The 22,851-nt window shown below is 39.0% G+C and overlaps 1 protein-coding gene and 1 long non-coding RNA gene across 3 annotated transcripts in view; one reads left to right on the top strand and one right to left on the bottom strand.

Annotated features, from left to right (window-relative positions):
• The window catches only part of LOC131812032 (uncharacterized), a 113,442-nt gene that overhangs the window by 56,926 nt on the left and 33,665 nt on the right, over positions 1 to 22,851 (top strand). The window contains exon 3 of one of the 2 annotated variants that reach the window (XR_009346245.1): positions 2,254 to 3,596. The exons of the other annotated variant lie outside the window; for it this stretch is intronic. This is a non-coding gene — a long non-coding RNA (uncharacterized LOC131812032). Of the gene's footprint in view, positions 1 to 2,253; positions 3,597 to 22,851 lie in introns of those variants that run through there. 2 annotated transcript variants of the gene reach the window in all.
• LOC131812030 (N-acetyllactosaminide alpha-1,3-galactosyltransferase-like) lies at positions 1,338 to 17,103 on the bottom strand. Its single transcript, XM_059141016.1, has 6 exons — positions 16,899 to 17,103; positions 15,875 to 15,960; positions 14,356 to 14,388; positions 11,746 to 11,799; positions 7,646 to 7,780; positions 1,338 to 2,603 (listed from the first exon to the last, which is right to left on the bottom strand). The coding sequence occupies exons 2-6, from the start codon at positions 15,952 to 15,954 to the stop codon at positions 1,910 to 1,912; spliced, it is 996 nt and encodes a 331-aa protein (XP_058996999.1). The 5' UTR covers positions 15,955 to 15,960; positions 16,899 to 17,103; the 3' UTR covers positions 1,338 to 1,909.

Below are 22,851 nucleotides of genomic sequence, written 5' to 3'. Positions count from 1 at the left end.
CTTAGAACTTGCTACAGTGAGGTGCCTGGGTGACTCAGTGGGTTAAAGCCTCTGCCTTCAGCTCAGGTCATGATCCCAGGGTCCAGGGATTGAAGCCCTGCAGCAGGCTGTCTGCGCAGCAGGGAGCCTGCTTCCTCTTCTCTCTGCCTGCTTCTCTGCCTACTTGTGATCTCTGTCTGTCAAATGAATAAATAAAATCTTTAAAAAAAAAAAAACTGGCTACAGAAATGAGGACTATAGCAGGCATGTATATTTATATTATAAATGTAAGTATGTGTGTGTGTATATATATATATCTTTTTATATGTTAACTAATTATTTTTCCTTCTCCTGTTTTTTTTTTCCCTTAAGGAGGAATGTTAGTTATTCTTTTCTTTACAATTTAGATCAGAGTTCACCAAACTGAAGAACCACATATAGTCCCGAGGGAGAGGATCTCATGTCATCTTGGGTTCCTGGACATGATGAGGGAAACAATGTTGGGTGTTACTTTGTGTTTCACCCTTTTGGGAAGAAAATGGTTGTTTATGCAAAAGTTGATTAAATTCTGCAAGGTAGAAACATGAAATTGTTTTACGGGAGTTAGACATGGGTGGAAGAAGTATGGGTGCTTTGTGACAAAATGGGTAAACTGTGGTAGACATTTGTCTGTTTCCTGTGAGGTTCCTCTCATCTTTTCTGTGCTTTGCTCACTATGGCAGCGACCTACATCTCCCAGACGCCCTTGCATCTGACTAATGGATAGCACTGGACAGTGGAAAACAGGCAGACAGGATAGGAGAAGGAGAAAAGTCTGTATGTTTCTCTCTTGGCTTTAGGTGACATCTTTAACAGTGACTGGGACTCCTCTCTTTATTGTCCCCACTCATGCCTGGGAACTCATACTAGGTTCTAGCTCTTTCTGGACATTCTACAATTTTTCCATCAGCCTTAGAACTGTTACTGCCTTCATTTAAAAGAAAAAATTATGGGTTGCTCCACTCTCTTGCATACTCCTCAGGTTTGTTATTACCTCTTTTATATGTCTAGTTCTCTGCGCTAAATCCCCACTTTTTAAAATACCAACAATAGTAGTATCTGTTTTCCTAACTGGACCCTGACTAGTGATAAAATCTGTGTGTATGCATGTATGTGCACATGTGTGTGGTATAAATCAAGTTGTATAACTATGTATAACATCTGTCACTATGTAAACATGTGAGTGTGTGAGAGTGTGTGTGTGTGTGTGTGTGTGTGTGTGTGTATTCATGTGGTAGGTATGTAATGCCCATGAAAAGACTATTGAAGGGTAGGTTTTCAAAGGGAGAATAAAGGGGGGGGGGGCTTTCAATTTTCTCTGTATCTTGTTTATTTTCAGTTAGTTTTTATAACAAACAACTTTGTAGTTTTAAAACTAAAAATTCAAAAAATCTTTGAATGACTTAGAGTTTCCTAAGTAATGGTCTGTCCATCTGGTGATGACTTTAACATTTTTAATGTTGTACTTAAAGAATGTACTATTCTTGCATTCACTTCTTATCCACACCTCTAGACAATCCCCTTTCTTAAGCAATATGAGAAGTGTGTATCCGCATGGATCAACAAAAATATTTCAGGTTTGATTTTCTGGTGAGAGATTCTCTTTTGTTCAATGTGGTCCAACAAATAGTATTTCCTCAACACTCACACAGGATACAAAGTCACTGTATCTCCTTCCAATGTCAGTATGTCCATTCTGCAACTGCTATGTCCGCTTTTATACAATCCGAAATGAATATGAGGAAAAGTATGAGTATACTGTGTGGGTGGCCTTGCCATTTTTGTTAGTGAATTTTTTTTTTAGTGCTAAAATTTGTCAAGTGCTAATTTCCTCAGGAATAAGACATGATGATGCTCTTAACTTCAGCAACCTGAAGGAAGTGCTATATAATTACACTGTGACCCTAAGATTTTTATAATCCTTTTTAGCCCAGTAGAGTTTGATGTTGTGAATAAAAGGAACATCCGCTTTAGAAAAAGCCCAGCAATATTCCGGTGATAAGACTTTAGTGGGTTTGTGGAGAAAGAAATACTTGTTTAAGTGACTTTCATCATGCCAAACTGCTTCAATGCTGTTTTTCTTGTCGTTCATGATTCCTTTTAAGCACTCCCTGGCAATATTGAGAACTTGAATGGGCGTGCCACCAAATACAGCAGCATGGTAATAAAAATCTCCCATACCAAAAGGTATATATGCTTCTGATAACTTACTTCTTTCATATGGCACTCCTATAGGGTCTTCCTTATACCAGTAAGCATGTAGCTGAGCTACTGACTGCCCCAGAGTCTCCAATCCATACTTCCTGATGAAAACTTGATCCACGTCCATGCAGAAGAGAAAATCAACTTCATATTGGATATGGTCTTCAACGTGTTCACTGATAGACTTCATGCGCATCATACTGATATCTTGCCATCGCTTCTCTCGCTTGATTTTAAACACTTTGATCGAACGGAGGCGACTCAGCTGTATCCAAGGCATTCTGGAGAAGTCATCTATCAGGACATAAATTATGACTTTATGGCCAACCATGAAAAACTTATCTGCAGAGAACATAAATTTCTTCAAATAGTGGTCAATGTATCTGTGAAGCAAATAAGAAATAACTGAGTTCATTATCTTACATTTTGGTGAAACACGTACTACTTTAATTATCCTGGCTTGTCCAAACATACTAGTAAGCAAACCAAATATTAGAAGTACTTCTTGAGTTATAGTTAAGTGGTGTAAAAGCAAGTGAAGTCATCTGCTTTTCCTCTCCCTGACGAGGTTCTGCGAATTATAGGAAAGAAGAGGACTTCCTCATGAGGGGGAATGAAACTTGGTGAGGTCAGGAAACAGCATCGAGCCCAGGGCAAGATGACAGCCAGAGCCTTCAGGGTGATCAGAGAAGAGGGACTTTGCTTTTCAGGTTGTAGGCAAGAAGGTCTTGAGGCATTGCAAGAATAGCGAGTAATGTCTGCGGCTTGCTTTATGAGGAGTCAGTTACATAGAAAAGGTCACAGGTAGCCTAGTCAGCTACCGCTATCTGCACTCTCTTGTTTTGCCTCATGCTCTTTAATATAATGCTAAGTTTGCAGGATTAGAAAACAAAACTTTCTCATTTCTCATCCCTCCAAACAGTGAAAATTATCAGAACAATACATGATCTGAGGTAACTTAAGAAAAGGATGGGCGATCATACACGCCTCAGCCTCAAATAATATTTATATAATCCTTAAAAATAAGTTCTGAATATTGACCTAAGTTTTAAGAAACATAGTGGATGGAGTCAGGAGAAAACTTTCTAGTTTGGATTATCTAAAACATCTAAATAATTAAAGCAAGATAAATTATGAAAAATATCACTTAAAATAGTCTACTGAGTTGGAAACTAACAACTCAAGTGCAAAGAAATACAATTTATCCACACTTTATCCACATTTTTTATGGTTCATGCTTTGGTGTTATGTTTCAGAAATCGTTTCCTGCCTAAAGTAGTGAAAATATGCTCCTATGTTTTCCTCTAGTTGCTTTATTGTTTTAACTTTCATATTAAGTTGGTTATCCATGTGAATGAATTTTTGTGTATGACATACTATAGGGTTGTTTTTGTTGTTCTCGGCCTTTAATAGTAATCCTATTTGCCCCCTGCTACTTGTGGCAAGACCCCCCACAGACATTTCCCCTACAGAGCCAATGTTGGCTGGACCAGTCCTGGTGGTTCTTATTACACTTGCAAGATGCATCTCAGGAACAACTACCAGAGAACTTTGAAAAAATGAGATTTATTATTCACAAGCGCTGGAGGGTACAGGGTAAGTACAGTGTCACAGAGCGAGGTCCTACGTAGGGAGAGAGAAGGGGGTACCTTGGAGGTTCCACCTTTTTTGGGGTCGGGGGTGGGGTGCCTGGGGTTTCACAATTTAAAACCTAATAGCAAGAATGAAAGCACAGGAAGGAAAATGCAGGGTCACTCAAGTGGTCGGTTTTGTAGGTTACCCAGGCCTCTCTTTAAAAGGGGAATTTCATGGGAGGGGTGGCTTGGCTCTTTAACTAGTTGTCTAGCTAGTGACCATGTTAAGACTGACAATAGGTTTATCTGAGTTAGATATCTTTGACATGGATGTCTCAGTGATCAAAAGCTTAATGGCAGGCATTTACAAGAAAAAAAGTTTATTGTCAGGCACTCTCACTATAATGGCAAACTTTGTTTTTTTAATTTTTAAAAAGCTTTATATTTTGGAATGGTCTTAGATTTATAAAACAGGGGCAAACATATTATAGAGAGTACCCGTATGTGCTCTACCCACCTTCCCCTACTGTTAATGTTGTCTATAACCGTGGTACATTTGTCAAACCTAGGAAATTATCAGTGGTTAAATACTATAGCTAAACCACAGATTTTATTTTGATTTCACCAGTTTTCCCCCTAAATGGCCTTTCTAGTTTCTAGGCTCCAATCCAGAATACATATTGTATTTCATCATGATGTCTCCTTAGGCTCCTCCAGGCGGTCTCAGTTTCTCTCCAGTTTGGGTCTTTCTGATGTTTTCTTAGGTAAGTTCATTTTTAATACAGTCGCATTTATCAACCCTTTTCTTTATGATTAGTATTTTCTGTATCTTGATTAAGAACTCCTTTCTTGTCTTGATTTCACTAAGCTACACTATGGTTTTCCCTTTTGGACGTCAAGCTCCCTGGGAATTATGTTTGTATACACTTGCCATACATACATACCATAGAGGTACAATTGTGGTGGTCTTGTTCTGACATCACCTTTCTCCAGCCTCATTGTAGAAGTCTTTCCCTACAGATCCACAATGTCATAGCCATAGCCAGAGTCTTTCACTTCTGCCTGGGTGTGTATGTTTTATTATATTGGCTTATTTGTTCATCCCTGTCACAAATATTCATGTCTAAATGCTCCATATAGATACTTTTTTTTAAAAGATTTTATTTATTTATTTGATGGAGAGAGACAGAGTGAGAGAGGAAACAGCAGGGGGAGTGGGAGAGGGAGAAGCAGGCCTCCTGCCAAGCAGGGAGCCTGATGCAGGACTCGATCCCAGGACTCCAGGATCATGACCTGAGCTGAAGACAGATGCCCAATGACTGAGCCACTCAGGTGGCCCAAATATAGATACTTTCAATCTATCCTGTTTTCAGTCCCACCTATACTCCTATTTTCAGAGGCACTTGATGCCATTAATAACTGAGATTCTCAGTGGTTCTTTAACACACACGGAAGAGTTTTTATGATAAGGTTAATGAGGATTTGGTTTCAGTGGCCCTTCATTTGCATAGGACTCTTTAAGACTCATTGTGTTCTACCAAAGGAGGGGGGGAAGGAAGAAGAAGCTCCATTTATGTCCTGAAAGTAGGAGCATTGTCCTGGCATGGGGTCACTCATTGTGCCCTCTTACAGATCCTGGGGCAGCACTGGAGACAGATCAGAATAGATCTGGGAAGGAGGTGCACAGGAGCTTCTTCTGTAAGGATTCCTCTCTCCCTCCTTCCTTCCTTCCCTCCTTTCCTTCTTCTTTCCTTCTGTTTTCTTTTTTAAGATTTTATTTATTTATTTGAAAGAGAGAGAGTGAGTAAGAGAGAGAGTTCACAATTTGGGAGGAGTAGAGGGAGGGGGAGAAGCAGACTCCCCACTGAGCAGGGAGACTGATGTGGGGCTTGATACCAGATTTCAGGATCATGACCTTAGCCAAAGGCAGCCACTTAACCAACTGAGTCATCCAGGAACCCCTGTGTTATTTTCTTTTTAAATATAAATTACTATCAGGGGTGCCTGGCTGGCTTAGTCAGAAGAGCATGCGACTCTTGATCTTGGGGTTGTGAGCTCAAGCTTCACATTGGGTGTAGAGATTACAAACAAAAACAAAAACAAAAACAAAAAACTTATAAAATAGGTCTATTTAAAAAAAAGAATAAGTTACTATCGATATTTAATAATGAGTTACTATAAAGCTGATAAAATTTGAAATTTTATTTTATTTATTTCTATTTATTTTATTATTATGTTCAATTAACTGAAATAAACATCATTAGTTTTTGATAAGTTGCATATAACACAATGATTCATAAGTTGCATATAACACAAGTGCTCATCACAACACATGCCCTCCTTGATACCCATCACCCGATTACCCATCCCCCATCTCCCTCCCTTCTGTAACCTTCAGTTTCTCATGATTTGTCTCCCTCTCTGATTTCTTCCCATTCAGTTTTCCCTCCCTTTCCCCATGGTCCTCGGCACTATTTCTTATATTCCATATATAAGTGAAACCATATGATAATTGACTTTCTCTGCTTAACTTATTTTTCTTGGCATAATACCCTCCAGTTCCACCCATGTGGATGTAAATGATAGATATTCACCCTTTCCGATGGCTGAGTAATATTCCATTGTATGTATGAACCACATCTTCTTTATCCATTCATCTGTTGAAGGACATCTCAACACCTTCCACAGTTTGGCTATTGTGGACATTGCTGCTATGAACATTAGGGTGCATGTGTCCCTTCTTGTCACTACATCTCTATCTTTGTGGTAAAAGCCCAGTAGTGCAATTGCTGGGTCATAGGGTAGCTCTATTCTTAACATCTTGAGGAGCCTCCATATTGTTTTCCAGAATGGCTGTACCAACTTGTATTCCCACTAACAGTGTAAGAGGGTTCCCTTTTCTCCACATCCTCACCAACATTTGTTGTTTCCTATCTTGTTAATTTTTGCCCTTCTAACTGGTGTAAAGTGGTATCTCATTGGGGTTTTGATTTGTATTTCCCTGACGGCTAGTGATGCTGAACATTTTTTCATGTGTCTGTTAGCCATTTGTATGTCTTCATTGGAGAAGTGTTTGTTCATGTCTTCTGCCCATTTCTTGACTGGATTATTTGTTTTTTTTGGGTATTGAGTTTGAGAACTTCTTTATAAAAATTTATAATTTTAATTGGTAATAGGTAAGTTGTTCAACTTAATACTTTTTTGTATCTTTTGGGGTATAATTTTGATATGAGGGCAGCACTTGCTTCATAAAATGAATTGGAAAGTGTTCCTTTCTCTTTGATTTTTCGAAGATTATATAGAACTAATGTTAATTCTTTAAATATTTGGTAGAATTTTCCAGTGAAAACATCTGGGCCTGGAGACTTTAGGAGTTTTTAAAATTATGAATTCTGTTTCCTCAGTAGATATAGGGCTATTGAAACAGTTGATTTCATTTTGGGTGGGTTGTGATAGTGTTGTCAAGGTCTATTTCACCTAAGTTTTCAAATGTATGTGTGTATACTGATTATTCTTTTGATGTCTGCCACGTATGAGGTGATATATCCTGTTTCTTTCCTAATATTGGTAATTTCTGTCAAATTTTTTTCTTTGCCATACTTCCTGGGTGATTGTGAACTTTACTGATTTTTTTTTTCAAAGAAAAGCTTTTTGATTCTTTGATTTTTCTCTATGGCTTCTCTGTTTTCAGTTTCATGGATTTCTGTTTTCATCTTTACTATTTCCTTAATTCTGTTTACTTTGTCTTTATTTTGTCCCACTTTTCTTAGATTCTTGAGGTGGGATTATTGATTATCTACCATTTTCTATAATAAAAAACTTGAATGTAAAGGACATTTGGCATTACCTACCTTCCTACAGCAAATACAGTCAATCCCACAGTAATTTTATGTTTTTCATAATACTTTTCCAATATTTCTTTATCAAAAGTGCCATCCCACACAACTGGAGCTGACCAGTTGGTGGTAGTCAGGTTCATGGATTCACTGTAAGAAAGACATAAGAATTATGAACAAGATATATTTTGATAAAACTTCAGTAGTTGTTACTAAAGTATAAAGCCTGTATCTGGTTGCAGCATTTCCTTACTCCTAATCCAAAGCCTGATTGTTATGATAAACTAGAGAAACAGCTTCTCATAAATGACTAGATCATTACAAAAGTAATTACAGATTAGTTATACTGCGATTCCAAGATCTTTGAGGACACAGATAAAATGTCACCCAAAGTCTAAAGTAAGAATATCTCCTGTATTTGGATGAAATCTCCTGGTCTGAGGCTTTTTGACATTAATTATTTTCAGAGATCATATTTTGAAAAATGACCTTTCCAGTTTCATAATCCTAAAATGCTGCCAGGCTACTATTACTGCATACTATCAGAAACAACTTTGTCAAAACACTGGAAGATAGAGTTTTAGAGCAATCAAGCAAAGGTTAAATTAAGAAAAGAATGACAACACAATAGGAGAAGGAGAGCTTTGTGGGATTTTTGTTTAGCCTTATACCAACTCCCTGCCAGTATGGCAGTGGTACTGAAAACACCAAACCATGTCCTCAGTGGAATAACTGCTTCTGGAGGAGAAGAATGGATCTAATTCCAAAGGAATTGTGTTTGTCCATTTTGACCCGAGGGTTCCTCAAAGGACTGGACTTCTAGTGCTTTCCTTTGTTTTGCTTAGCTCAGAACTCTCTCAAAATGGAAAAATGGGTAAGTGGAGGGCAATCCTTGAAAATGTTTTAAAAAGGAACAAGCCCCTGCCACCTGAGGCAAGAAATTACAGTTGAAATAAACACTAGATGTGCTGAAAGCCTGGGAAGAAAAGTTTGGAAGAGAGTTCTTTGAAAAGTAAAGCCTTTGACAAAATCCTATGTATAATGAGGAATTAGGAAATTCATGCACATGTTCAGAGCAGGTTACATGCTCAGAAAAGATCTCTGAAGATCCTAAGCTTTCACCTCTGGATGATATTTAGACTCAGTAAAAACAGGAAGTAAGGCTAAGGTAGAGTTGTAAATAGCTGGGCTGTGTTGAAGGAGGACCCAAACACAGAACCAATCCTCAAGAACTGTGTAAGAGGGTTCATTTCTTCCTTCTTCTTCTTTTCTTTTCTTTTTTCTCCTCTTTTCTTTTCTTCTTCTTCCTCCTTCTCCTCTTCCTCCTTCTCTTTATCTTCTTCTTCTTCTCTAAGAGTCCTCCAACCACCACCATCACCACCACTCTGGCTCTAGTCATTTAAGAATATCTCTGTCAAACCACTAGCTGACCACAAACCAAAGGAACAGAGACCTCCCAGACCAAATAAGACAAAGAATACAGTCTTTAAAAATAGTTTGGAAAAGTCACTAAAAAGACAAACAACTATAATTCACAGTAAGCAAGAACAGCTCTAGGAGGTAAGAGAATCTGACTTCCAAAGTGATCACATTATAATATACAAAATGCTTAGTTTTCAACTAAAAATTATGAGGCATGCAAAGAAACAAGAATGTATGGCCCATTCATAGGGGGAAAAATTGACAAAAACGGGAATTGACAAAAACTAGGGAAGCGCAGACATTGGACTTACTAGAACCAGACTTTAAACCAACTATTTTAAATGTGCTGAAAGAACCAAAGAAAACTATGGACAAAGAACTAAAGGAAACCAGGAAAGCAACAGCTTAACAAATAGAGAATGTGAATAAAGAGATAGAAATGATAAAGGGAACCAAATAGAAACTCTGGAGCTGAGAAGTATAATAGTTAAAAAGCAAAAACAAAAACAAAAACAAACCACCAAACTTGTCATAAGATTTCAGCAGCAGATTTGAACAGGCAGAAGAAAGAATCAGATACACATAGAACATTTTAACCAATAACAGAATACATATTCTTCTCAAATACACTTGGAACATTTTCAGGGTGATTATGTGGTAAGTCGTAAAGCAAATCTCAATAAATTTAAGATTGCTGGAAACATGCAAACTATCTTTTTCATTGACAATGGAATGAAATCAATAACAAGAAAATTTGGAAAGTTCACAAGTATGTGGAAATTGAACACACTCTTAAATAACCAATGGGCCAAAGGAAAAAAAAAACACAAAAAGGAATTAAAAAATACAATGAGATGAATAAAAATGAAAATATGACATACCATACTTTTCACATGCAGTGAAAAGCAATACTCAGAAGGAAATATATGGCTGTAAACATCTGTATTAAAAAAGAAGAAAGATATCCTATAATAACCTAACCTTCTACCTTAAGGAACTAGAAAAAAACAGCAAACTAAACCCAAAACAAGCAGAAGGAAGAAATAATAAAGACTGAAGCAGAGACAACTGACCTAGAAAAAGAGAAAAAAATGATAGAATTAATGAAGCCAAAAGTTAGTTCTTTGAAAAGATCAACAAAATTGACAAATCTTTTTTTTTTTTTTAAGATTTTATTTATTTGTCAGAGAGAGAGAACACCCAAGCAGGGGGAGCAGCAGGCAGAAGGAGAGGCAGATAGAGGGAGAAGCAGGCTCCCCGCTGAGCAAGGAGACTCCGATGGGGGGAAAAAGAAACAGAGGGAGTTGAATTTTATTAGCAGGTTATTTGGAATCTGTGTAAATGAATATATGGTTTTCTCCTTTGTTCAATTGTTGGTTTGAATCATCATCCTGAGTACAAGGATATGCCTTACTTGTCTTGTTAATGGGATCCTGTGCCAGTTACTAAGCTAGCATCTTTCATAACTGAATCCACCACACTATACTTAGCTTTATTGTCCTGAGCTGGGACTCTGCAAACCACATTTCTGCTTTGCCAGCGGGCACCTGGGCGGCTCTGCTAACAGAGGTCACTGGGGAAAAATTACAGACCTGGAGGAAGAAGGAACTTACTCTTTCCTGTTTCCAGTGAGCCCTTGCCTACCTCCTGTTCCCTCAAATCCCACACCCCCACATCTGCAGTTCCTTCCCAGACCAGCAGTTGAATCCAGATTTCAGGTTTTCCAACACTTAAAAACCCAGCCTCATGGGGCACCTGGGTGGCTCAGTGGGTTAAGCCACTGCCTTTGGCTCAGGTCATGATCTCAGGGTCCTGGGATCAAGTCCCGAATCAGGCTCTCTGCTCAGCAGGGAGCCTGCTTCCTCCTCTCTCTCTCTCTCTGCCTGCCTGTCTGCCTACTTGTGATCTCTGTCTGTCAAATTAAAAAAAAACAAAAAAACAAAAAAACCAAAAAACCCAGCCTCATGGTGCCCTTCCCTAGAAGGCTGATTCCCTGTCCCAAGAGGCCTATCAAGAGCTGAGAGATACCAGCATCAGTGGTATAAGAGCATAAGAGTTTAAGCTCAAGTTACCTAGTTAACAACTTTATACTCATTAACAATTCTTTGTATTAAATTCCCAGTTAAAATAATTCTGGTGCTTTCTGTGTCCTGATTAGATTTGAAAAAAAGTTAAGGTATCACGGGAGGAGAGTCACAGACCATTATCCAATCATGATCTTAACTGGACATCTCCTTGCAAAGTTTTATTTAGGATAAGTCCAGAAATGCTGCAACACCAGGGAGAAAAACAGGAGGGTGTGGTAAGAAGAGGAAGTCAGAGAGGCCAGAGGAAAGCTGCCATATTAAAGTGAGAAGTGCGCAGATGGCCCACCCATCTGATTCGGGCTTTGGTTCCCTCCTTGGTGAAATGAGGAGAATCAACCAAAAGATCTTAGATACACTCTTCACACTTTGACCTGACATAATTTTAAGGCCTTTGGCTTTCTGTCATTCTACATTCTCATTTATGGAGAATGTGGGCACTAACGTCCGTTCCCAATGCATCTTGGTCACTGCTTATTTTTTTTAAACGTAATCAAAGATTCACCTGCCATCTAACAGTTAGAATGCCATTTGTAGTATTGTTGCCATCTGTTAACTTCTGAACGATCTATGGATCAATCTCACATGTGTTTGATTTGGAATTCTTACCTGGGAGAAAACCAGTCTGATAGCTTTAATTCTTTTGACTGAGTATCCACAGACCTATCAGGAGAAATAATGCAAAGAATCACACTGTATCTATTTGAGTTTGTGGTAATGAATGTCTTCCAAATCATGGACTATGTTATAATCCCATGTAAAGTGCAAGATAAGTGTGCAGCAGTACAAAAAGCAATGATCAACTTTGATGGAAGTGGCAGGGAAAATCATGATTTATCTTGACTTGAGTCTCTAGGCTGCCCAGAAACCTTTATGTGTTTCCACAATGCTCATTCTCCTTCTCACTGATAGAGAAATACCCATCATCACATAAAAGCTCCCTCAGTCTGCTGCCACCTTGCCTCCAAATTTATCTTGAGCACTGGTTCCTGCCGCCTTTTACTGCAATAAAAATATAACCCTACTTTCTGGCCTTAAATGTCCTATCTGCTCAGGAGTCTTGGTTTGAAGGGTTTCTCCTCAGCTTTCTATTTGATCAGTTGACATGTGTGCAGGCATTTTCCTATGGCTTCAGATTTGTTTGTGCATCTTGACCACTGCCAGGAACTGAAGACCCAGACATCAAATTGTGTTTTGGAGTCTTCTGCTTGAGTTTGCACTGATGCCACTAGATGATGTTTAATGTGAATATCATCCTGTCTTCCCCAAAGTAGGTCCCTTTCATATGTTGCCTTATCACTTAGATTGACAAAGCAGAAGTTATGAGCAATGTTCTACACTCAGAGCACTCCCTAAAACCTGACCTCAAATCCATCACTAACCCCTACTGGCTGTACCTCCAAAACATCTCTCAAATCCATCCCCTATCTTCATTCTCTGTCACCACATGACTTGATATCACCATCATCTGTCGGGGCTACATTAGTAGCCTTCTAATTGGTCTCACTGTTTGTACATTTTCAAAAATACTTTGTAGTATGAAAAATGTCAAAGGTCCACAAACTGAAAGAGAAGAATATAATGAACCCCCATATTCCCATCCCCCGTAATTAATACTGTGATTCCTTCTCTACCTGTCCTTGCACTGGCTTTTTCAACCCATTCTCCATATGTCCACTGTACTTCCACTGTCATGTTTCTGAAGCTCCACAGTTCTATTTAATAGGGTTCATTGACTTCCCATTTTCCTAAGGATCACATCTACATTCCTTAAATGGCCATGACATTTGGAGTGATCTGACCCTTCACACTGTTCCGGACACATCTCCTACCCAGCCCCACAATGATAACTTTCCATACTCACTTGCCCCTTTAAATTTCCTTAAACATGCCACAACTTAAACCAGCTAATTCCTACATAGCCTTTAGGTCTTGTGTTAAATATCCCTACCTAAGAGATTGCTAGATATTGCTAGATAAAGTTAGATTTCCTTCATTAATAGCTAATACTTATGGAATACTTTCCTAAGTATTATCTAATTTAATCCACCCCTATGAGATAGGTATTGTTGTCATTTTTATTGTCCTCATTTTACAAGATAAGGAAACTGAGACACAAAGAGCTTTTATTATCTTGTCCAGATGCACAGCAGGTGGAAAGACAAACATTTGGGCCTGAGTCCTTACTTCCTCCATCCTATACACTCTAATGGCACCCTGGCTAGCCTATTGTTGGAGAGTTGATCCTGGACTGAGTTCAGGAGGGGATTGGGCAGCTGCGGAGCTGAGTTGTATGTCATGAGTGAATACCACAGTATCCAGGGTGTGACTGAGAGAAGGCCTTCTACATAGGCACCTGCCTCATTGATAGCAAAGCCTTTGGATACCAAGCATTAGTGTGTTAAGGCCATATGTGTAAGGTCTGATACTAAGGAGAGCTGATATTAATGATAGAGTGATTATTAGATTTGTTACATTGTGTATATTTTACCAGAAAACATGTTAAATCATTCTTTCTCCCAGCCTCTTCTGCATGTTCCCACCTTTGTCTAGGGGTTTTCCTCTTGTTTTCAGGTGGTTGAGAGTTACTGCCCCCTGTTAGCCATGGCTCTATAGAGGGGAAACACCCTGCCAATGAAAACCATCTTTCTGTATTATTTTCATGCACAGAGCAGCTCACCCAGATATGGAGTCACTGTCCTGGTGAGAGCTTTGTGCACCATAGAACCACCAGAGAAATAAAGCTCTTAGACACAGCAAGCATCAGAAAGGAAGTTTCTTTTACTTCACTATGTGGGTTCCCATGACTCAAGGGAGAAACTGAAGAACATACTATGATTTGGGGTCCTGTGCAATTCTTAGGGAAGTTTTCCTCTCTGCTCATGTTCTGATAGTATGATTTTGCAGGTGGCCTATGGTTAATAACAATCTCTCAAGTCTTCTAACCAAAACTTTACTCCGATGATATTTCCCAGAGCTTTAAAAGACCCAGAATTCCTGGAAGCTGGGTTCTGGCTCCCATCACACGTTTCCCCTAACCAGTTCTCACTCCTAGTACTCCTAGTCCTCTGGCCTTATATGAGTATTTCCAACATATGTTTGCAAAGTTATTTTGGTTTACCCTGCCTGCAGGAGCCAAGGACTTGCAGGTACCCCACTGTCCTTCGAAGGTTTTATCCTCAAAGAAGAGGTCATAGAGCATTTGTAAATAAGACTTACCAGCACTGGTATATCTGCTGTAGTTTCTTTGTGCTTAGGATAAACAAACAGCATTATATTACTTTTAAACTTATATAAAGTGTTTCCACATTTAATTTTTTAAAAGAGTTTATTTATTTATTTGAGAGAGAGAGAGAGCAGAGGAGGAGTGAGAAGAAGAAGCTCAGCAGAGAGCCCAATGTGGGGCTTGATTGGAGGATCTTGAGATCATGACTTGAGTCAAAAACAGATGCTTAACAGACTGAGCCACCCAGGCACCCCGGGTTTCCACATTTAAGATGACTAGTTATATTCCATCAATCCATGCATTTTGTTACCTAATATTGCCAAATATTCAATGAACACCTAATATTATTGGATATTTTTGCCTCCTCAGATCTGTATGTTGAATTCCTAACCCCCAGTATGATGGCATTATGAGGAGGGACCTTTGGGACATGATTAGGTAATGAGGTTGGAGCCCCCATGAATGGGATGAGTAGCCTTGCAAAAGTGATACCAGAAGACTCCCTTGTCCCTTCCGCCATGTGAAGACACAGGGAGAAGGCAGCTGTCTGTCTATGGACCAGGACATCAAGTCCTCCAGTGCCTTGATCTTGGAGGACCTCTCAGCCTCCAGAACTGTGAGAAATAAATGTCTGTTGCTGATAAGCCACCCAGGGTGTGGTATTTCCATTATAGCAATGCAAATGGACTAAGACACATGCTATGTGCCAAGTACATTATTGGTTGTAGAGAAACAGTAGTGACTGCAGTTAAGGACTTCATATGCTGGATCTTAAAGAAAGGAAACCTAATTCTTTGAGCTAGAAATGACAGAAGAGCTAACTTAATGTCATTGAAACAATGGAATTTGCTAATTACCCATGAAATCTTTCTACTTGTGTAAATATATGGAGGGCAGATACCATACATAGTGCCTGAAGTCACGAATATTAGGGATATTTCTTAAAGGCGCCACCTATTTAAAAATGACAGTCTCTCTAACACTTGCCAACTAATAATTACATGGTCACTATCTTGGTAGCTTAACGTTGCTTCTCCTCACACATATGAGCCTACAAAAATTATATTAGCTTTGATCACATTAGAAGCAAAGAATTTTTATGCTGAAGGGTGTGTTTATGATGATATGTTTAAATGCCATTTGGATATTTTGGGGTATATTGGGGTATATATATTGGATTGATACATTTGGATGCTGATTTATTCAGGGGGTTAGCCTATCATCTTTCTGACAAACTAGATCCTTACCAAAACCCAGAATAAAATATCCATTAATTTTCATTTATTTATTTTTAAAGATTTTGTTTATTTTTTTGAGAGAGAGAAACACAGTGAGAGAGGGAACACAAGCAGTGGGAGTGAGAGAGAGAGAAGCAGGCCTCCCGCCAAGGAGGGAGCCTGACTCGGGGCTTGATCCCAAGGCCCTGGGATCATGACCCGAGCTGAAGGCAGACATTTAACAACTGAGACACCCAAGTGCCCAAAATATTCATTAATTTTTTAAAAAAATTACCTGAAATGATACCATCTGTGCAAAGCCCATAGAAACAATAAAAGTAATAACAACTGAATTATTTTTCTTCCATACTTCATCCTTTCCTGAGAGGAAAAAGAAACAGAAGTAGGTTAAATACAGAACAATGTATACAGAATGAGATGTATTGAATTGTGATTCTCCATGACTTAAACCAGCTGATTTCATAGATATTGGCTAGGGTTTGAGGCACATCCAGTCCTTGGATGTCTCTCTATAGGAAAATAGAGTTGAGTCTGTGGAGACACTTTCTGTGGGAGCTAGCTGCCCAAAGTCTTGGGACGTTAGCTGGTCTAAGCTGACCTTGATGCAAGAGGTTTTTGTTTGTTTGTTTTTTTGTTTTTTTTTTAAGATTTTGTTTACTTATTTTTAACAGACAGAGATCACAAGTAGGCAGAGAAGCAGGCAGAGAGAGAGGGAGGAAGCAGGCTTCCTGCTGAGCAGAGAGCCCGATGTGGAGCTCGATCCCAGGACCCTGGGATCACGACCCGAGCCGAAGGCAGAGGCTTAACTCACTGAGCCACCCAGGCACCCCGATGCAAGAGGTTTTATAACCTTCATTTTTTATTTCTAGAGTACACAGGGCTTTTCCTACAGAAAATAAAATACAGATGCCACTTGCCAGCCTACCTCGCAGAGTAGGATGTCAGAGAAAAGAGATAATTGTGAAAATACTTACTTGGACGCTAAGCAGCACATAGTTATGAAGGAACTTATTTTTAATGAATTAATATTATAAAGTTGGTCATTTCAAGACAGGTGATAGAACCAATAACATAAAATAGATGCTCTTTCTTAAAACTAATTGAATATAAAATTGAGTCCAAGAATGGACTAAAGGCTTACCTATAATTTTTATATTATTTGTTCATTGACCTAGGAATTTTAGCCAGGAAGTTTATGAAGCTCCTTTGTAATATTCAGGCTATGCACTTATGAAATTGTGTGCAGAAATGAAATTGAAGGTGGCTCAGTCTGATTGAAATTAAGGACAAACTCTTACCTTCTGTTTTCCTAAGATCACATAGGACTTTTATATAATTTCTTCCTTAGAGACTTAACATTTAGGGTATGGTGGTTTGGGAAGACATGTGGAAAACCTCACTTGGGCAGACAGTTTTCAAGCAGGACATTCTAAGACCTTTGAAAAATCATGAATCAGATAACTTGGTATTGGTTCTATGGCACTCCCCAGTTTGCCTGTTGATGATTTCAACCTTCTCAGAATGATGATGTCATCAGATTCTCTTTTGATGATGGAAGAATTGGATACTTGCAATCATAATAATTCGTATGCCAATAGCTTCTCTTTGTCATTACCAAGGGAGTAGATTTTGTCTCATTTAGAAAAAAAAAGTAGGATCATTGAAGTTCTTTTGCTTACTTTGGTTTTGTTTTATAATACATTTTTTAAAAAAATTTATTTGTTTATTTGACAGACAGAGATCACAAGTGGGCAGAGAGGCAGGCAGAGAGAGAGGGGAAAGCAGGCTCCCTGCTGAGCAGAGAGCCTGATGCAGGGCTCGACCCCAGGACCCTGAGATCATGAGCTGAGCTGAAGGCAGAGGCTTAACCCACTGAGCCACCCAGGTGCTCCTATAATACATTTTTAATTAAAGTACAATTTATATGAAGTAAAACACAAGCAATTTAACTGTATAGCTCATTGGGTTTTTTACACAGGTACATGTCTGTGTAAAACCACCTTAATTAGATACAGGTCATCTCCATGACCCCAGTATCTTTTTTCTTGTGTCCCTTTGAGTCACTACCCTCGCCCGTCCAGGAAACCAGTGTTCTGATTTTCAGTACCATAGTGGAGTTGTTTCGGCTGTAGAACTTCATGTAAGTAGAATTGTATGGCATGTGTTCTTTTTTTTTTTTTTTTCACTCAAGGTTTTGCAACTTACTTATGTTGTTGTGTGTATCTAATACATACCAAAAGTTAATTCAAAATGAATTATAGATGTAAACATAAAAGCTAAAGCCACAAACTTTTAGAGAAAAATGTAGGAGGATATCTTTCTAGCCTGGGGATAGGTAAAGGTCCCTTAGAGGGTGACAGAAAACAACAACTAAAAAATGATAAATTATACTTTATTATAATTAGAAAACTTTGGCTCATCAAAAGACAACATTAAGAGATGTATAAATAAGCGATTACTGATCACCAGTGGTTTACAGTGACCTAAATAATACACATCATATATGATCCATACAGGAAATAAAATCTATATTAATGTTAGAAGTTTTCTGTTGATCTCCATTCTTCCTAGGAGAAAAATGGGGGGTGGTGAAGGAGGATAATGAAATTAAATTAATATAGAATTAGAATGTTTTGAGTCATAGGAAAATAGATCATACCAGACCAATGCTCCCATAGATGACAATCGTAAGTCTTGGAAGGGAAAATAAAATAAAAATGAAATAAAATGATTTGAAGACAAAAGAGATGGGACAAAGCCAGATTGATCCTTGAAAGGAGGTAAATGTATATGGTAAAATCTACATTTACACAACTTTTCATCTGAGGTTACCTCCCAATTCACAGAGTTGTGTGGCTAGAACTCACAGAGAAAGGCTTGAGGGGTCGGAGGATGAAATTGCTAGATGTAAAGGAGGTTGAAAAGTAATATAGAAAGTCCCAGAAAAGAAAACACAGAATGGGGTGCCCCAAAATCTGCACAGAAACTCTGACTTAACACCTGGATGACAACTAAATTGCCCATGCATAGGAAAACTAGGGAAACTAGGAAATAACAACATCTGAAATTGGGCAATTTCCACCCATGCCCCCTGCAGGATAAATGGAATTTGGAATTTGAGTCCAGCCCACTTAGCTATCTGTCCAAACAAAACTCAGCACTCTTTAGAGAAACTAACAGAATCCACAGTCTCTACCTGTTATCTATAATGTCAGGTATACATTTTGGAAAAGTTCCTAGACATGCAAAGAAACAGGAATATGTGACCCATAGTGAAGAGAACGAAACCTCAATGTAAGTCAGATGCTGAAAGTGGTCAACAAGGACTTTAAAGCAACTGTTATAAAAATGGCTGAGGATTTAATGGAAAACTTGGTCAAAACAAATGAACAGAGGAAAACTGTTTAAAAATGGACATTCTGGAATTTTGAAAGTACTGTATTTGAAGTAAGGATGTTAGTGGATGGGCTTATAAACAGACTGTATACTATAGAAGAAATTTCATTTCAGTGAAATGAAAGATAGATCAATGTAAATCATCTTATGTGAAAAAGAGAGGAAATGAAAATCCATTTACATTTAAACTACAATCAGAAGCCACCTTAGCCACCGACATGCTGAAGTTTCCACACTGTGTCATTATGATAGTGTCCCCAAGCTGGGGGCATTCCGGAGGAGGGGAAAGAGTGGGAAGCCTGGGGGTGCAGTATCCTGTGGTTGGACAAATAAGATGGTGAGGCATGAACAGGCATAATAATATTGAAAGTCTGTTTTAAAGCCCATCTACCCTCAGGAAGTATTTGAGATGGCTTACTATTAAGAAGGTAAGGTTACAGTAAATAGGGAAACAACACAAGGATTTTTTTTAAAAAAAGGGAATAGAGGGGCGCCTGGGTGGCTCAGTGGGTTAAAGCTACTGACTTCAGCTCAGGTCATGATCTCAGGGTCCTGGGATCGAGCCCCACATCGGGCTCTCTGCTCAGCGGGAAGCCTGCTTCCTCCTCTCTCCTGCCTCTCTGCCTGCTTGTGATCTCTTTGTCTGTCAAATAAATAAATAAAATCTTAAAAAAAAAAAAAGGGAATAGAAAGAAATATTTATTTAGTCACTTAGGTAGGTGTTTTCCATGACCTTGGACATCCTAGCCATAAGAATAAAGGTCTAACCTTTATGTAATTACTGTAAGGAGAGACTTCTGTCATTTTGCTTTTTGTTTTCTATATGCCTTAGGGCCTTTTTTGATTGTTGTTGCTTTTCATTTTCTGCATTACTGTCTTCTTTTATGTTTAGTTTATTCTTTGTAGCGAAATACTTAAATTCTTTTTGCATTTCCTTTTGTGTATATTCTATAGCTCATTTCTTTGTGGTTATCATGGGGATTACAGTGAACATACTGAAATTGTAACACTTAAATTAGAATTGATACCATCTTAACTTCAATAACATACCAAAACTATGTTCCTTTACACCTCTGTCTCCATCCTTTGTGGTGGCTGATATCACGAAATTGCATGGTATGCCCCAAAACCATGAACTAGCAATTCTTTTAAATGCATTAGCCTCTTTAAATACGTAGTAAACAAAATTTGAAGTTACAAACTGAAGTTATAATACTAGCTTTTAGACTAGTAAATTAAAAAGTGTTTTAGTCTCTTAAGTAACATAGGAAACAAAAGCTAGAGTTACAAACCGTTGTTACAATACTAGTTTTTGTAATTGCCCATGTATTTACTTTTTTTTTTTTAAATTTTATTTATTTATTTGACACAGAGAGATCACAAGTAGGCAGAGAGGCAGGCAGAGAGAGAGGAGGAAGCAAGCTCCCTGCTGAGCAGAGAGCCCGATGTGGGGCTTGATCCCAGGACCCTGGGATCATGACCTGAGCCGAAGGCAGAGGCTTTAACCCACTGAGCCATGCAGGTGCCCCCATGTATTTACTTTTATTTTTCCATGCTGCTCTGAGTTACTATCTAGTGTCCTTTCATTTCACTCTGGAAGACCCCTTTCTGACTTCCAAGGTTTCTGACAAGAAATCTGCCAGTATCTTATGGTGGATCCCTCATATGTGATGAGTCATTTCTCTCTTGCTGTCCTCAAGATTCTCTTTGTCTTTATCTTTATTTTTCAGAAGTTTGATAACAATGTGTCTCAGTGTGCATCTTCAGTTGCTCTTACCTGGAGCTGGTTGAACTTCTTGGATGTTTACATTCATCTCTCTCGTCAAGCTTGGGATGTCTTCAGCATTATTTCTTCATATATTCTCCTTCTCTTCCCCTTCTGTGATGCCCCCAATGTGTATGTGCTAAACTTGATGGTGCCCCATGTCTGTTAGGCTCTGTTCACTTTTCTTCAGTCTTTTTACTTTCTGTTCCTCAAACTCCATATTTATTGTCATATATCTTCCAGGTCGCTAACTCTTCCTTTCACCTGCTCAAATCTGCCTTTGACTCCCTCTAATGAATTTTTCATTTCAGCTATTGTAGCTTGCAGCTCCAGAATCTCTTTTTGGTTTCTCTTTTGGTTTTTCTCTTTGATTGTTATTTCCACTTTGTTCGTATGTCATTTTCTTGACTTTACCCATGTCTTCTTTTGGTTCTTTGAGCACTGTTGACAGTTGCCTTTGTCTAGTACATCTGCCATCAGGACTTTTTCAGGAATAGTTTTCTGTTTATTTATTTTTCCTTTGCATGAGCCATACTTTTCTGTTTCTTTGTATGCCTTGTGATTTGTTGTTGTTGTTGTTGTTGAAAACTGGACATTTAAATCTAATACTGTGATAACTCTGGAAGTCAATTATCTTTTTTCTCCAGGGTTAACTGTATTTTGTTGTTGTTTTCATTTATTGTTTTTGCTTTTTTGATTGTTGTAGGCTGTCTCTGTGCCAAGAATCAGGATAAGATACAAATTTAAGGTCTTCTGAGGTCTTTTCTGAGCCTATCCCTGGGCATGCATGATCACTTACTAATGTTCCCGTTTATGTAGTCATTATGGAATCTTCCACTCTGGCTCCCAAAAGAGGAAAAGAGAAAAATGAAAAGAGAGAAAAAGAGTGCTGGTCCTTTAAATCCCTGGGCGGTCTCTTCAGCTGAAGGGGGAGGGTCTTGCAACAATTTGGGAAGAGCAACAGCTACAGCCGCCTGCCTCTGACTCATCTCTGTGATCTTAAGCTACAGTTTATGATTGGAGCACAGATCCCTGATATGCGGAGGACAGGGTCCCTTTTGCTCTTTCTGGGTCCCCCAAGATGCCAGGAACATGTGCACAACTGCCTGCCACATGGCTGGAGTGGAGAATGGGTGGCTGCTTCTGTGCTAAGAGCTGAAATTGACCAAAGTTAACCTTAATGTACCATCCAAGCCCTCCCTTGGAAGTTTCTCACCTTTGATAGACTCTGGAGTTCCAAAATTGTTAGATTCTGCAAGTGCAATCATTGTCTAGGCAGGGAGACAAATGCCTGGTGCTTCCAATTCCACAATGTTCCTGGAACCTTCTCTACCTGGGAAGCTTTTAGAAGTCCTAATGCCCATCCAGTTCAATCAGAATCTGTGGGGTCAGAACCAGGCATCAATGTTAGCTCTTCAGGTAGTTCTAGGGTGCACCCAAGTTTGAGAACCAGGGCTGTATACCCCCTACAACTAAGAGAGAGGTATAAGTCCTATGGGCTACTTTGGATTTTGGAGGCAGTGCCCCATACACGTTGATCCCATTTACCTGATAATATAAAAGCTTCAGTAGGATCCTGGACAAGAGAAAGCTCTCCAGCTGGTTCAGCTTGCAGGCCTGTTGCCCTGACACATGACCAATCCTATCTTACATAGTTCAGAGAACCCACAGTAGAATGAAATGATGGATAGACTGCACCTAGCCCTGATGGGATACTTATAGCAGACTCAAGGAAATGCCTCTTGAGCAGATAACCATTGTTTCCTTCTTCTTTTTTTTTTTAAGATTTTATCCAATTATCTGACAGACAGAGATCACAAGCAGGCAGAGAAGCAGGCAGAAAGACAGGAGGAAGCGGGCTCCCCGCCGAGCAGAGAGCCCGATGTGGGTCTCAATCCCAGAACCCTGGGATCACGACTGGGGCCAAAGGCAGAGGCTTTATTTAACCCCCTGAACAACCCAGGCGCTCCTGTTTCCTTCTTTTAAATAGGGGTTACTATAATTTTTTCCCTCTTCTTTCCTTGTGTCTCACCACTGACTCTAGTGTGTTTTGGATGTGAGCTAAGCTTACCATTTACTGTACAGATTGC

Source organism: Mustela lutreola, chromosome 12, assembly GCF_030435805.1.
Source record: "Mustela lutreola isolate mMusLut2 chromosome 12, mMusLut2.pri, whole genome shotgun sequence".
Classification (NCBI taxonomy): domain Eukaryota; kingdom Metazoa; phylum Chordata; class Mammalia; order Carnivora; family Mustelidae; genus Mustela; species Mustela lutreola.
Note: the sequence above shows the minus strand (reverse complement) of the source record. Positions and strands in the feature narration are given on the sequence as shown.

Coding starts and splice junctions, on each gene's coding strand:
- LOC131812030 (XM_059141016.1), bottom strand. CDS start 15,954: ATGAAGTATGGAAGAAAAATAATTCAGTTGTTATTACTTTTATTGTTT. Junction 11,800..14,355: donor CAGCAGATATACCAGTGCTG/GTAAGTCTTATT, acceptor TTCTCCTGATAG/GTCTGTGGATACTCAGTCAA. Junction 7,781..11,745: donor TCAGACTGGTTTTCTCCCAG/GTAAGAATTCCA, acceptor TCTTTCTTACAG/TGAATCCATGAACCTGACTA.